Source organism: Parambassis ranga, chromosome 3, assembly GCF_900634625.1.
Source record: "Parambassis ranga chromosome 3, fParRan2.1, whole genome shotgun sequence".
Taxonomy (NCBI): Eukaryota; Metazoa; Chordata; class Actinopteri; family Ambassidae; genus Parambassis; species Parambassis ranga.
This window is the reverse complement of record NC_041024.1, coordinates 2,394,207-2,408,030: the sequence shown is the minus strand read 5'-3', so window position 1 is coordinate 2,408,030 and position 13,824 is coordinate 2,394,207. Positions and strand designations below refer to the sequence as shown.

At 44.3% G+C, this 13,824-nt stretch overlaps 1 protein-coding gene across 2 annotated transcripts in view; it reads right to left on the bottom strand.

Annotated features, from left to right (window-relative positions):
* Positions 1-13,824, bottom strand: part of crtc3 (CREB regulated transcription coactivator 3) — a 30,042-nt gene that overhangs the window by 3,665 nt on the left and 12,553 nt on the right. The window contains exons 5-13 of one of the 2 annotated variants that reach the window (XM_028401142.1): positions 10,429-10,491; positions 8,769-8,872; positions 5,481-5,519; positions 5,292-5,377; positions 3,489-3,538; positions 2,665-2,885; positions 1,599-1,834; positions 1,261-1,506; positions 145-228 (exon numbers count right to left, since the gene is read on the bottom strand). In XM_028401142.1, the coding sequence (XP_028256943.1) occupies positions 145-228; positions 1,261-1,506; positions 1,599-1,834; positions 2,665-2,885; positions 3,489-3,538; positions 5,292-5,377; positions 5,481-5,519; positions 8,769-8,872; positions 10,429-10,491 (1,129 nt within the window). The remainder of the gene's footprint in view (positions 1-144; positions 229-1,260; positions 1,507-1,598; positions 1,835-2,664; positions 2,886-3,488; positions 3,539-5,291; positions 5,378-5,480; positions 5,520-8,768; positions 8,873-10,428; positions 10,492-13,824) is intronic. The other variant, XM_028401143.1, reaches the window with a different exon arrangement.

Sequence of the window (13,824 nt, the reverse complement as noted above, 5' to 3'; positions counted from 1 at the left end):
TTGTAACTCTTTCCACTCAAAACACTTTTATAATTACAAACACTTAAAACAAGTGAATCAGTCCCAGGTCCCTGGTCCTGGTCTCTGTCAGTCCTGGTTAGATCATACAAACTACATGTGTGTGTGTGTGTGTGTGTTTATCACCTGATAGGGGAGAGTCTTGCTCTGGCGATTCGAGTACTGTGGCTCCATGAAAGGATCGTTAAAGAGCGCTGCCATGTTGTTGTGCTGTCAGGAAAGAAGACATTATTTTGTCAATAGATTCCAGTAGTCTTACTAGGTCTGCACAGGCCGTTACACGGCTGGATGTGGGCAGTTTATCTTATTTTTCTAGCATTTTTCTCTGTCAGATTACTGAATGGGAAATTAATTCATTATCAGAATCAGAATTCCTTTATTTATCCCTGAGGGGAAATTTGTTTTTTGTTACAGACATATAGAAATCAAAGAAATTCAAATATGAAATTGAAATATATAATAAATATCTAAATACCTAGACAGCATTTAAATCCCTGAGTTTTATCGAAAGAAGAACATATTTACTGCTGTATAAACCTTTACACAGTAAAAAGCCTGACATGAATGAACCAGTTTGAATGTACAGTGTCTGAGTGACTGTTACAGTTCAGAGTTCAGTGGTTTGATTGAGACAGGCAGGAATGACTTCCTGTGTCTCTCAGCGGTGCATCGTGGGAGTCGGAGTCTGTTGCTGAACGAGCTCCTGTAGCTGGTCAGCACAGTGTGGAGCGGGTGGGAGGGACAGTCCAGTATGGTCTTTACTTTGGACCACGTCCTCCTCTGACACACCTCTGTCAGAGAGTCCAGGTCCTCTCCCACAACATGGCCGCCTTCCTGATGAGTCTGTTGAGTCTGTTTATGTCCCTCACCCTCAGACTGCTGCCCCAGCAGACAGCAGCACACATGATGGCACTGGCCACCACAGACACATAGAACATAGAACATCCATTTTGTCTCCACAAGTGTTCTCCCCTGTTTCAGAATGGACTTTAAAACACGCTGGCCTCTTCAACAGCACCATTTTAACATGTGTGTTTCAGTCATGTGGAATTGTGGCATTATGCCGATGCAGTGGCGCTGTACTGGGACGGACACTGCCAAAACTGTCTCTCTCTTGACACATGAGGAATCAGTACACATCCATTACTCTTATTACTGGTTACAACTATGGGTTAAATAGTGAGTCTACTCTTTTCTGTCTAATTCTGTGCACCTGTGTGCAGAATAAAACATGACACTTACTTGGCTCGTGTTGAAGTCCAGTGGGATGCTCTGCAGAGGGGAGACCGGCTGCTGTTGCTGCTGTTGTTGCTGCTGTTGTTGCTGCTGATGCTGATGCTGATGCTGATGCTGATGCTGGTGCTGGTGCTGATGCTGGTGCGGCTGCTGCCGTTGTCGACCCTGGTCCACTGCATGCTGGGATTGCTGATAGAGTGGGTAGGGTGGGGGCGGCTCCCTCGGCATGTTGCAAGTATCCAAAGCAACTCCCTACACAGAGCAGAGAAGGCCAGCAGGAGTCACTACAGACCGACTGTGAGGCTAATAAAGACCTGCGAACCTTCACTTAGAGGTGGGTGTACCTGTGTGATGGGGGACAGCGAGGGGGACATGGTGGGAGACAGCTGCTTGGCCAGACCCCGACGCTGCTCAGCTCCAGGAGACAGAGTGAGGGGGCTGATGGGAGCCGGCCTTCGGCGTGGGGAGTTACTGGACAGACGAAGGGACGAGTTGATGGAGGGGTTGCTGAGCGATGACTGCAGCTGACAGTTGTTGAGGGAAGCCTGAATTGAAGGATTGCTCAAAGAGGACGAGAGACCTGCGGTGACAACAACACAGAGCGCAACACATGGACAGCTCACTCAGTCACGTTCCAGACTCATTAGGGGTGTAGATGTGGAAGCTGTGATGTGGTATGTTCTTGATTTTCCAGCATGTTTTCCAAAACACTAGATGTTATTGTGTGAGAGAAAGAGCGATGGCGAGCAGAGAGAGGGACAACGAGAGAACAGAAAGAAACCGAGGGAAAAGAAAAGAGCTGATTGTAGCGTGCCAGAGGAGGGTCAAAGTTCCTCTGTCACTTTGGTGCTCAGCCAAGCTGAACTGTGTCCGACATGAGAGCCCAACCACACAAATACAAAGAGGGGAGAGACGGGGAGGGAGCAGCAGTGGGTGTGATCAGATCAGAGTTCAGACTGAGGAAGCTGGAAACAGAGGAATCCTTCACTGAGGTATCAATAATGTATGAACGGCTGGCAGAGAAAGAAACCTGGAACCTGCTCAGAACCCCGAAGCAGTGCTTTCCAGCTTTAAAATCTCATGCTGGAACAGACTTTCAGATTATTACAAAAAAATCCCCACAGATGATGACTCATTTCCACTGACACACACACACACGCAGATATTTTTAGTCCTGACAATGAGACGGGGTGCATGTTGTTCAACTAAGTAAATTCAGATAATATACAACAATTATGAGTTGTGTTGCTGAGCAACACCCAAAAAACTGCAAGAAATTCTCATGAGCTACTGATTTGAAAAGGACGTCAATCAACTACACACACTCACACAGTGTGCTACAAAATATAACAACCAAGGTACAAGGTGTGTTTGTGTCTAACATGACACCTAAATCTCTGCTCCACTCACCCTGCGAGTTCCCGATGCCCAGGTGCATCATGGCCGCCGGAAGGTTTCCGGTGCTGCTGCCCCCGCTGAGATTGGGGTACCCCCCGCTGTCATCAGGGTCCAGCGGGGTGGAGAGCGGGGAGGGGAACTGGAGGTTGCTGAGGTCGGGCAGGGAGCCACCAGTACTCAACGAGCCCTGATAGTGTGACAGACCCGGGTTCTGCTCCGGAGACGGGAAAATACTGCAGCGAAGGAAGAGAGAGAGAGAGAGAGAGAGAGAGGATCCTTTGACATGAATGTCAACAATGACTAATAAAAAGGCTCCTGCTGCCATTTCCGATTCAAAATGACAATTATCTATATTCTAATTACACATACAGGCACAACACTACAGCAGTGAAGTAAACATACTGAGCATCTTTATGAGTATGAGAGTAAACATTAAGGAGGCCAAAGCAGTTTAGAAGTCATTGTGTATTATGTTCTGCAGAAGGCTGATCAATGAAGGCTCTTCATAAAAATATGACCTACAATTTATTCTTGAATTGAACCACCATGCGTGCAAAGAAAAACTGTGGCTGATGTTTTTGAACACTGCCTGTGGTGTCTAGTGGTCAAAGAGCTTTGTCATTTTAAAAAGGTGTCAAGGAGGAACTCAGGACATCCTGTCTGAGGCGGGGGGGAATGTGTGGCATGTCATTTCTAGGATACCATTGTTTCTTTTAACCACACTGCCAGTGAAAAAAAACACTGACATCCTATTCAGAATAACTGACTCTAACATTCTTGATGATTACACCATATGGGTACAATTATCCAATAAATACATATAGTCTTATACGTACTTGATTCCAGGCACTTCACATGATTTAGGCCTTGATGTCAGAGACTGGACCTATAACAGAAGCACAAACAAAATGCAATTATGCACCATACTAGGGGTGGGAGGGTTCAGGAAAAAAATCGGAACCGTTCGGTACACGTGTTTCGGTTCGGGGCGTGTGTTCTGTTCGGTTCTGGACATGTGCATCAAGTAATGCATAGAGACGAGTGTTGGCAACTTGGCGTCTCTCTCGCTACATTTCGCGGCTTTCCAAACTTTTTTAATCAAAAGAAACTAGTGACTCTCTCTGGTGACGTTTGGAGACTGACATGAAATCATTCTGCAGTCAGGCTACTGTCCTCGACAAGCAGCGGCCGTGAGCTCCTCCCCCGCATCAACGCATTCACAGCCGGTCACTCTCTCTGTAGCTTCACGCAGCAGGTTCAGCTGCAGCAGAGCAGAGAGACCCACAGCACTCTGCGTCCAATCGTGCGCAAAGCTGCCGAAGGTCCCGTCAATGCTCACAGAGCGGGATGTAAACAGCATATTTCAATGGCAAAAGTCTATCCAACCAGCATGTCGTTCTCTGTCCGACGGTGGGAGTATGTGCGCACACGTGTCTCTGTGTGTGTCTGTGCGTGTACACGCATCGTGCCTCTGTGCACAGAGAGAAATGACGTGCCGTGCAAATAAGATAAATAACACGAGCTGTTCAGTTTGTTTGATAAAGAACAAGGTGTAGACCTGTTCTATAGCAAAGGTTCTTAAATGGCTTCTGTTATGATCTGGTGCTATACAGAAATTAAAAAAATGAAATTGACCTGATATAATGATGGGAAACACTGAACTGATTCTTAAATATGTTGAATGTTGGATAATTAGGATATATATTTTATGCTCATCTGGTATTTCCAGACTGTTAAAAGTAGAAAAAAACCTCAACAATGTGAACCGAACCAAAGCGAAAGCCGTGACCTCAGAACCGCGATACGAACCGTACTATACTAAAAGACCTTTATTCAATCAGTAAACACAGCTCTGTCACGGATTATGTAAATGTTTTGTCACTCTCAATACGGCGTGGTCGGCAGTCTGCTCAAAATGGGACCTCAAATCCTCTGAAACAACCCAAAATCAAACATTTGTATTGCTCCAGTGACCTGCAATGCTGTCTATCCATCTGAATCACAACAATGTGTGACAGGTCATGATCTCTGGAAACAAAACAAAAACATGGACAGGATTCAAGTGAGTCGTTTCTTGGTGTTTTTTTCCTTCACACTGAGTGCTTATTGTTTCAAAATATAAAGTAGAAACAGCACAATTATAAACAGAAAGAACTCGAACAAAAAAATGGTTTCATTTCAATGCTTATTTAAATAAAGGAGTTATTGGCACGTGACTGATGGTCTTAATAACTTTTATCTTAGATTCAGACTTTCCAACTGAAGTGCAGGTCACGGACTCTAAAGGCTACGATATACATCTATCAGATAAAAGAATCTGTCAGGCAGGAACAGACAGGCGTGATGTTTATACATGTGCTTCGAACGTGGTGGCTATAAACATTCCTGATTCAAAAATCTACCTCTTCTAAACTGTTTGCAGTCATGCAGGTCAGACCGGTTTAACGCGTATGCCGACATGTTTCAGCTAAGTCACAGTGGGAACGTAAGGCGACAGGATCACCTGATCTGACGTGGCGGCCATTTAAAAACACGGCAATAAACCAATTTGATGTGAGAGCAATAATCAGAAGATAATCTGCTTACATGTGGAGTTGCCGTGTCAAGTTATTGATGTCGAAAATAAGCAAGTGTCTCACCTTCTTGGCCTCCCACAGCTGCTTGGGAAGAGGCTTACTGACACCTATTAGATTCTCCTCATTAGCCAGGGTGGGAAAGGAGAAGACTGCAGACAGACGGACAGACAGACAGCGACACTTAACTCAAACAGGTTTCCTCCCAGTGAAATGTTTATTATATTTTGATTATTGAAAGAAATTGCGACTCACCATCTCCAGAGCCATCCACGTCTGCCTCGTTTACACTAGCTGCACGCCAGAAACAATCACAGTGAGGAGAAGGAGGGCGATGATCGATGAAGAAATAAAGAAAGACATGAAAACAAGAGCAGAGGAACATTACAGGATGTTCAATATTAACCAGCTGTTTGAATAATCTGAGCTTGTCTGACACAATAAGCGGCTCCTCTGACAGGAACAGGCCCTTTGGAATACTCTGCAATTACTGTGCAGTTTCATAAACACAGCAGCTGGGCATCTGGCATGGTGTTATTAATCACAGAGATGAGGAGAGCAAAGAGCTGGGTGGGGGGGGGGGTTCAAAGACTGATGAGCCATTGTTTTCCTCACGCCACAAAGAGGCTTCCTCCACCTCCATGATGTACCCAATTCACATCCTTCCGTCTACTCCGTGTCCTGTGTGTGTGTGTGTGTGTGTGCACCACTTCTGTTAGCTATTAGGAAATAAAGTTTTTCTTAAAGTCTCCTTCCAGACTCCTCATCGCTCAAACTTGAGCTTCTCCTACATTAGACTTTGATCCACCGCCTGCCCGTTCCTTCTCCTTCCATGCTCTCATGCTCTCAGAGGTCCATTCACTCTGAGAGGCTGCTGGAACAGATGGGACAATGAGGCGCTACAACAGTCTGGCATCATTACATTTCCCCTTCAAAGGTGTTTAGTCGCTGTAGCTCACGGTCGCAACTGGGACGGAAACAGGACAACTGGGATGGAAAATGGTTGGCTCGTGTCCCTGGCAGGGCCGCACTGTACGATGCACTCAACATGGGTGTTGTAAATGCTCAGGATTATGAGAAAAAAAACGACTCCTGCCAGAGCATACCAGCAATCAGAGCCCTGCTGGAGGAGTAACGCTAGATCTCCACTAACTGATGCTGCTTTTTTTTTTTTTCCCTCCCCCGGTGAGAGCAACTAGCAGCGGAGAAATCACACTAAAAGCAAGTGTAGCTGAACTCCTCTGCTCTAGCTGCCGGGTGTGTTTCCACCCGGCAGTGTGACTCATAGCTGTAATTCCTAGTTAGATGCTTCTTTAATCAGCCAGGGCTTAACACCACTCAAAACCCGCAGAAACCTTGAGGTGTCAACGGCGCCCTGGGGCTTCACAGCTCTCGCTCTGTGTTCATGCACCGAGCCACGAGCTCCTTCTCCAACATCAACCACGTCTTTGTCATGGCTGCTTTCACAGAACAGGATACCGCCTGTACAGAAATCTATATGTGCTGGTACATTACATACAGCAGCAGTGTGCTATGGGGAGAATTATCTCCTTATATCTCTATATTAAGCTTTCATATACACACACACATTACTTATAATACCTTGAATCTATGTCTGGCATCTCTCCACTGAATGAAATGTGCATCAGAATAGAGCAGAAAGCGGCATTTAATGGATTAATCCCCCATTATATGTCATATAAATGGTGCGACTTAGACCTACTGTGCTAACAGACTGAACAAAGACAGACACAGTCTGTTTGCTTGTTTCTTCTGGGGATCATGAAGTTTGTCTCCAGCTCTCCTCTGTCCATGTGTGCACCAAAGCTGTCCTGTCAAATGTTTGTGGACGCTGCAGACAGAGACTCCACCAGAACCAGCTCTGCACTTGTCTTCTGCTCAGAATCAGAATTACTTTATTTATCCCCGAGGAAAATTCTTGAATTCTTGAAATTCTCATATAAGCAGCTCTGAAAGTGCCACATTAAGCTTTGAAGTCCATGACGATCATGTGGCAAAACCACCACATGCTGCCTTTTGTTGGCTGTTTTTATTAACACACATTGGTGTTGGCACACTCAAAACAATGAGTGTTATTAGAACGATAAACTACAAGTCCGTAGATCAGATTTCCCCCCTGGGGCTAAGGTAAGTTACACTGCTGTAATTCATCCCAGGCAGATTCTGTCTGTATGTAACACTTATTCCTGGACCAGTTTTTAAGGCAACATCCTGCTTGAAGGTGTGGATTAAACACACAGAGGAGCGCTTCCAACTGGACCCAAGGATTCCCCCCCCCCCCCACTCCACACTTCATCATCACTGAGATCACAGAGGATGATGAGTGTTGAAGGAGGGAGGAAGATCTTTTTTCCTTTTTTTCTTCGGCCCAGTTTCGACGGTGGAACATTTTAAGAGAATAAAGACGATTTGTGTAACAGAGGCCAGAGTGGCTGACAGGCCTGAAGAGCAGCTGGCTGCATGTTAATCAATGACCAGAGGAACAGAAACACAAACACCATAAAGTAGCATGATGACAATGACATGGGCCTTGTATAGCTGCAGCCTGCATGCTGCATGAGGGTGTCTGCTTTAAAACAGCTCTGTGCTGCAGTAATTGTGGGGTTTTTTCCGCTCGAGTATAATGCACTGGATGAGTGCATGTCTCAGTACATAAGTGGATCCTAATTAGCGTTTCTGGACTGCTTCCTGCCCTTGTTGGTGGTGTGTGTGTGTGTGTGTTACACTGTTAATATTCCACCTACATTTTCATCTGTTAATAGATCCTGTCAGCTCCGCTCCTCATCGTCATTCACACTCTCTCCAGAAGAGATGAAGCAACAAGTTTGTCTCACAGCAGATCAGTAAGAGATCATGGCTCAGCTGCAGTCTAACCACGTTCAGCCCAAATACATCATTTTATATAATGTTTAAAATATGTAAAGAGGCCGTGGAGCTAAAAAACAGCTCATGAACTATGTTTAACTTCCATGTTTAAAGCTTTCACGGCTAACATCTAAAATAAGGAAAGAAGTTCTTCGTGAGATGCTTCAAGGTTTGGAAAATACTGAAATACTTTAAAAGTCCTGTTATCCTCTCTGTCCTCTTCTCTTTAAACCAAGTCTTAAAATGGTTAGTTAGCAGTTAAAGATCAGATAATCTGTGAAGGAACGCAGCAGACAGGGAACCACCACCAACTGTAACAGCATCACTTTATCTTCCTACTCCCTCTCTTTTTGGCAGTTGTTTAAAGAAACTCACATTTTTCTTGATTTTGTCTAGTCTCCTAAAGAGAAGTGATATTTAAAAGTTATAAAAGATTTTTCCCCCCAGTGGATGCACCAGAAAACCAAAAGCTGTATGCTGAGGACACTGCTGGGAACTTTATAGGATTTGTATTGAATACAGATGCAGATAGAAGTCAAAGAGTGTCCAAACAATGGAGCCATCATGGATTTGAAGACAATTAAAAACCAGTTAAACACAGTTAAAGAGGATACTCTCTTTAAAAAGTGTGTGTGTGTGTGTGTGTGTTACTCTTACCATTTCGCTGTGGGGGACCTCTGCCCATCTGCTGGTTCATGCCAAATGCATCCTGAGGGTTCGGATTCATGGCGCTCGTATGGAGAGCAGAATCCGAGTTGGTTCTGTGTGGGAGGAGGAGGAGGAGGAGGAGGAGGAAGAGGAGGAGAATTATGCGGAGTATTCCAGCACCTTGGACAGAGGCAGAGGGTTTCTTCAGGCCATAAGGTCAGTGAGTCACTCTGCTTCCTGCTCCGCCTCCACACAGGCGTCTGAGGCTCACACTGACCTCACACACAAACACCCTGACAGCACTGCGTTATCAGTCGCTGACACAAACACTCCATGATAAAATAATAACATTGTTAGCGCCTGCTATGTTTAGGTGTTTCTAAATGTCCAAATTGAAATATTTTTTCCAGTGGTGCTCAGCTTTCACTTGCAGAAGGCTCCCACATTTAGGCGAGCTACACACATGAGTAAGACCCACACCAATTCAGCCGAGTGATTTCTTTAGTGTGCTCCATTAGGCTTCGATCAGTTCTTTCAAGTGTCATTCCTGCTTTTGTTCGACTAAACTGCAGAAAGGAGCCGTAATTACTCACATTATACACATTTGATACTTTTAAAGCTGCCAGGTCTGACTGCAGGTTTGGTCACTTACTGCAGACAGATTTATCTCGGAAAAGAACACTCGAATCATTTTACATCTTTTCTTTAAATCGTTTGTACTTTTAAAATTCAGATTGAAATTGAAACAATGGCCTAAATCATTCATATAATTTGAACTGAAGTGTTTTTTTTGCAGACTGCTGCATCTGTACAAAACCTGCCATTCAGCCAGTTACCTTCTGAATTTTTGCCATGTGAATATTGGTCGCATGATTGTCAGTCATGGATTCCTAGTGGCGCTTTGTTTTTTGTTTTTTTACAGGATCGTTTTAGTGCAAACTATTTTTGTTCCAGACACAGCATAAAACAGCTGTGATGATTTATCATCATTAAATGCTGACTGATGAAGCTTAAAGGCTGATTATTCATTCTGTTTTAGTAGCTTCTAAAAAGGATGAGTGTCATTTTCACAATGTTTTAAAATAAAATAACTACATTCTGACAGTTGAGTCTTTTTTTTTTAGAACAAAACAAAATGCTATGTAAGTTTTGAGTTTCTGGGGGTGTAAGGAGAACTCCTCTCTAAGTTGGTACACAGTGCAATGCTACCTCGACACGACAACACAAAAACAGTACAACACTTTGTGAAGGCTGCAAAAAAGGCAGAAAATAAGCTGTGAACGAGGAGCCGTGATGTTAGACTGCAAAAGGAGCCGTGAGTCCTAAAGCTGGGTTAGTAAGAGAATTATTGATTAATGCTTCGGAATTACCAGGCTGGAAAGATGAGTGGAAAAAACTACAAAGAGAAAAAATGATTAATAAATCAACCACAGTGGAGCGGTGTTGCTGAGACTCTGTGGCCGCCTATCTCAGTGCTTCAAAGGAAGAAAGGAGAGGATTATTGAGATGTTACAAATCAGGCTGAGATTAACAAAGGATAGAAACCAGAACATTATGCAGCCGAGAGAGATTGCAAAAAGACAAAGAACAGAATTGTTGGCCTCTGTGAGCAAAGGATAAAAAAAAAGACAAGAGAGAAAGGGAGAGGGGGGGTGGGGTCAAGGGTCACCTGTTGAGTTGTGATATTAATCTCAACCCAGGCCGTTTTTCCTCAGTCCATGGCTGCTGTTCCCTTTAAAGACAGACAGAGGAAAACCATGATAGACAGATAGCAGAGCCCCCTGACTCCTGCCTGAAAGTTTGTGAAGATATCCTGTTAAAAATGCTGACACGTGTGAGGAAAGAAGAAAATCCCTGGAAAATACTCAAACAGAACAAAAAGAGAATATATTGAAAGCAGGGTGAAGACTAAGGACGAGTAGAGAGCTGATGAGCTGTTTGCTGACATCAGCTCTCTGGCCAGACAGAGAGTCGAATGTAAACAACTCCATGTGGAGAGTCATTGTCAGAGCGTGAAAGGGTGGAGTGGGAACACTAAGTGAAGTTTTCTGAAGGAGTCTTCACTCTCTCTCTTAGCCTGGAAGTAACATAGAGGCCGTTTGTTTTGTACAACTTTAAAAATGACTAAATGAAGTCACATTATCCAAACCATTCTTTTGATGTTACTGCATTCTGAGCTGCTCTTACCGAGCGGAATGTTGAACAACAGAGCCGGATTAACCTGCTCAGGCCTCTGGGGCAAACGCAGGGATCTGCGAGCCCACACTGAACCCTCCTTCCTCCCGCTCTCTGTGCATCTGTGCGCATGCTGCACACAACAACAACAACAACCTTTGTTACACTCCTATGCTGTAATACTATCTGGCTCAAGGTTTACTGTGTCACTGTTACGGAACTCATGCTGTTAAATCGATGTTCTTTTCGAGGGCACCAGACACCTTTGACATTTCACAGAACACAGAGGGAGCCTTTAGTTTATTTTTATCATCATTATGGTGTGTTGTCAGATTTAGGTCTTTAATAATGTGTCAGAACACCCTAGTCCCACAGCAGTCAGAGATATAGTGAACAATGATGCTACTGAATAAGCAGCACATCAGCAAGCACTCCCATGTTCCTTCAGGTAAAATTACAACTTTTATAAATTATGAAATGTTTTGTTTTCAACAAAGTAAGGTAGCAGTGCTGCTATTAAAGCATCAGTAAGTTGACAACTACTGTGTTCTGCAAGGTTAAATAACAGCTTTTGTCAATGGAGATTTGTGACTTTGAAGAGAACTTCGGCCCCACCCACCACTACAGCACTTGAGCCTGCAGGTCTCCAGCAATAAGATTAACACCTTTCATGCACTGTGAAAACACAAACATAACAATGTAGTGTGACACATTTGTGTCACACTACATTGTTATGAAAGTTGTTACTGTTGGGTGTATATGCCTGTTATATTTAGGTATGTGACGCTGGCTATGGAATGCAAATTGACTACACTGTGGAACCGCACCCTTCACAAAGAAAAGACACCGTGGTTCTAATGACGTGTTAATAAAGTTTCACGTGGAATGACTGATGGTCAAGTGGGGGGGGGGGGACGCAGTCTAATTTAATACAAAGCGATACAGCAATCAGACCACCTAAATGGAGGATAAAAGTCAGAGGAGTTTAAAAAAATGAAGGAGGAAAAAAAATAAAAAACGCTCCTCTGGAAGGCCTTTTTCTACATTGCCGTCTCCAGGGAACCTGGTCTGAGATTTCATCCCGAGAGAGGCTGGTACAGGAACAACAGGCCAAACATGGGTGAATGGAAGAGAAGGAGGGCGTGGGACTGGATGGAGGATCTGACCCTGAAGCAGATGGTCTCCAAAGGGACACAGAGCTGCATCAGGTCCGATGCCTAAAGACCCTTTAGGAATAAAAACCTCTCACTTCCCAGACGCTAGCATATAGTAAAAAAAAAAGTTTCTAAATATGCACTGTAATTTGTAAAGGGGACAGCTGGTGGATGTCAGAAATTGTGGGCTAACTTGCAACAGATGGACACAGTTGGGAAATCACATCGTTTTTGTTCATGTCTCACAAAATCCAGAGAGATGATAAAATCAGTTGGCCAGGCTGCCGGTCACAGAGCGGTTAAAGGCTATGTGAACAGCTCTGTCCCCCTGCATTTCTGTCATGCCTGCTGATCCCTCAGCACTAACATGCCTTCTTCTGCTATCACAGAGCCTTAAAAGCTTGACTCACATCAATACAAACACACACAGCCTGAGGAGCTCAGATATATTCATACACTTTTTGACATCCACTCCTCTGAACTCCCAGCTAATCCAAAAACAGGCAAAAAAGCATGTGAAGCTGAAGGGTCAGCTGATGCCTCCAGTGGCCACTAGAGGATCTACAATTTTCGCCAGCTACGACAAGAAGTTCATGAACTTCCTGTTTTCCCAACAATCGATGCTAAGCTAAGCTTCATTTTTCAGCTCTGAAGGTTACCGTTTAAACCAGATCTTCTCTTGCAAGGTTCTGCATTGGGAATTGGGTTTTAGTAATGGCTGTATATTCACATTTCCTGCATTATCTTGAGTTCCCTTGTTCTCCAAACAGGATTTCTGTTGTAGTTTCGAGAGGCTAGACAGTAAGCAGGAAGCTATTGTCACAGCTGAAGCAGTGAAACGGTTAAAGCACTCTGTGGCTCTTCTCAACAGCTGACTAGCTGTAATGCAGTGCAGATGTAGCTGGCGTTGTAAACACTTACCGCCCCGCTCTCCCCTGAGATGGACAAGCAGGGAATCTGCTCCTCACTGCAACAACACAAGGGCCTAAGACCATTTCCAGCGATGGCCGCCAGATTCAGCCACTGATCAGAGGAGAGTGGTTCCAAACATGCACAGAACAATAACAACAAAGAAGAGAATTCTCTTCAATTGGGACTTCCCAGCAGACTGCTGGAAGAAAAGCCTCCCAGATTTGGCAAGGCCTCAGCCCAGACAGATTTCCCATTTCCCCTCCAACAGTGTGTTATGTCTGTTTTTTTTAAGCGACAAGTTCCGTCTGCAGCCTGACACCGAAAACACAACACTGATTGTGCAAAACCAAACTATTGTACTGTTCATTTGTTTTCCCACAACTACACAGCTACTAGGACAGGGACGCTGTTGCAAAATGTTGCTGTTATGACATTAATTCTGACCTAATTTGTGAAATTACTGAGCTGCCATGCAAACATCCTTTTTCAGAAATGCTGAGTGGGCTGCAACCGGCTGTCTGTCGTCAGTATGACCCTGATAAGTGGCGTAATATACTCCTTGCTCCTTGGCCGTGACAAAACCGACCAAGACAACTCACTGCAACAACTGAACTCACTTGTTCAATTTATTGACAATGTAAAGCATAACGGGAACAGGGTTCAACAAGATGTATTTGTACAGCATGTCGATAAAGCTCCAATGTCCAATTAATCAGAAGAAGTGTATGTGCACCTTAAACTCTCTGAGCTTCACTCCAGCATGGCTGTCAAAACTGTGAGATTTTTGTCTTTGACATCTTTGCGGTCTAAAGAGAAGAGGAACA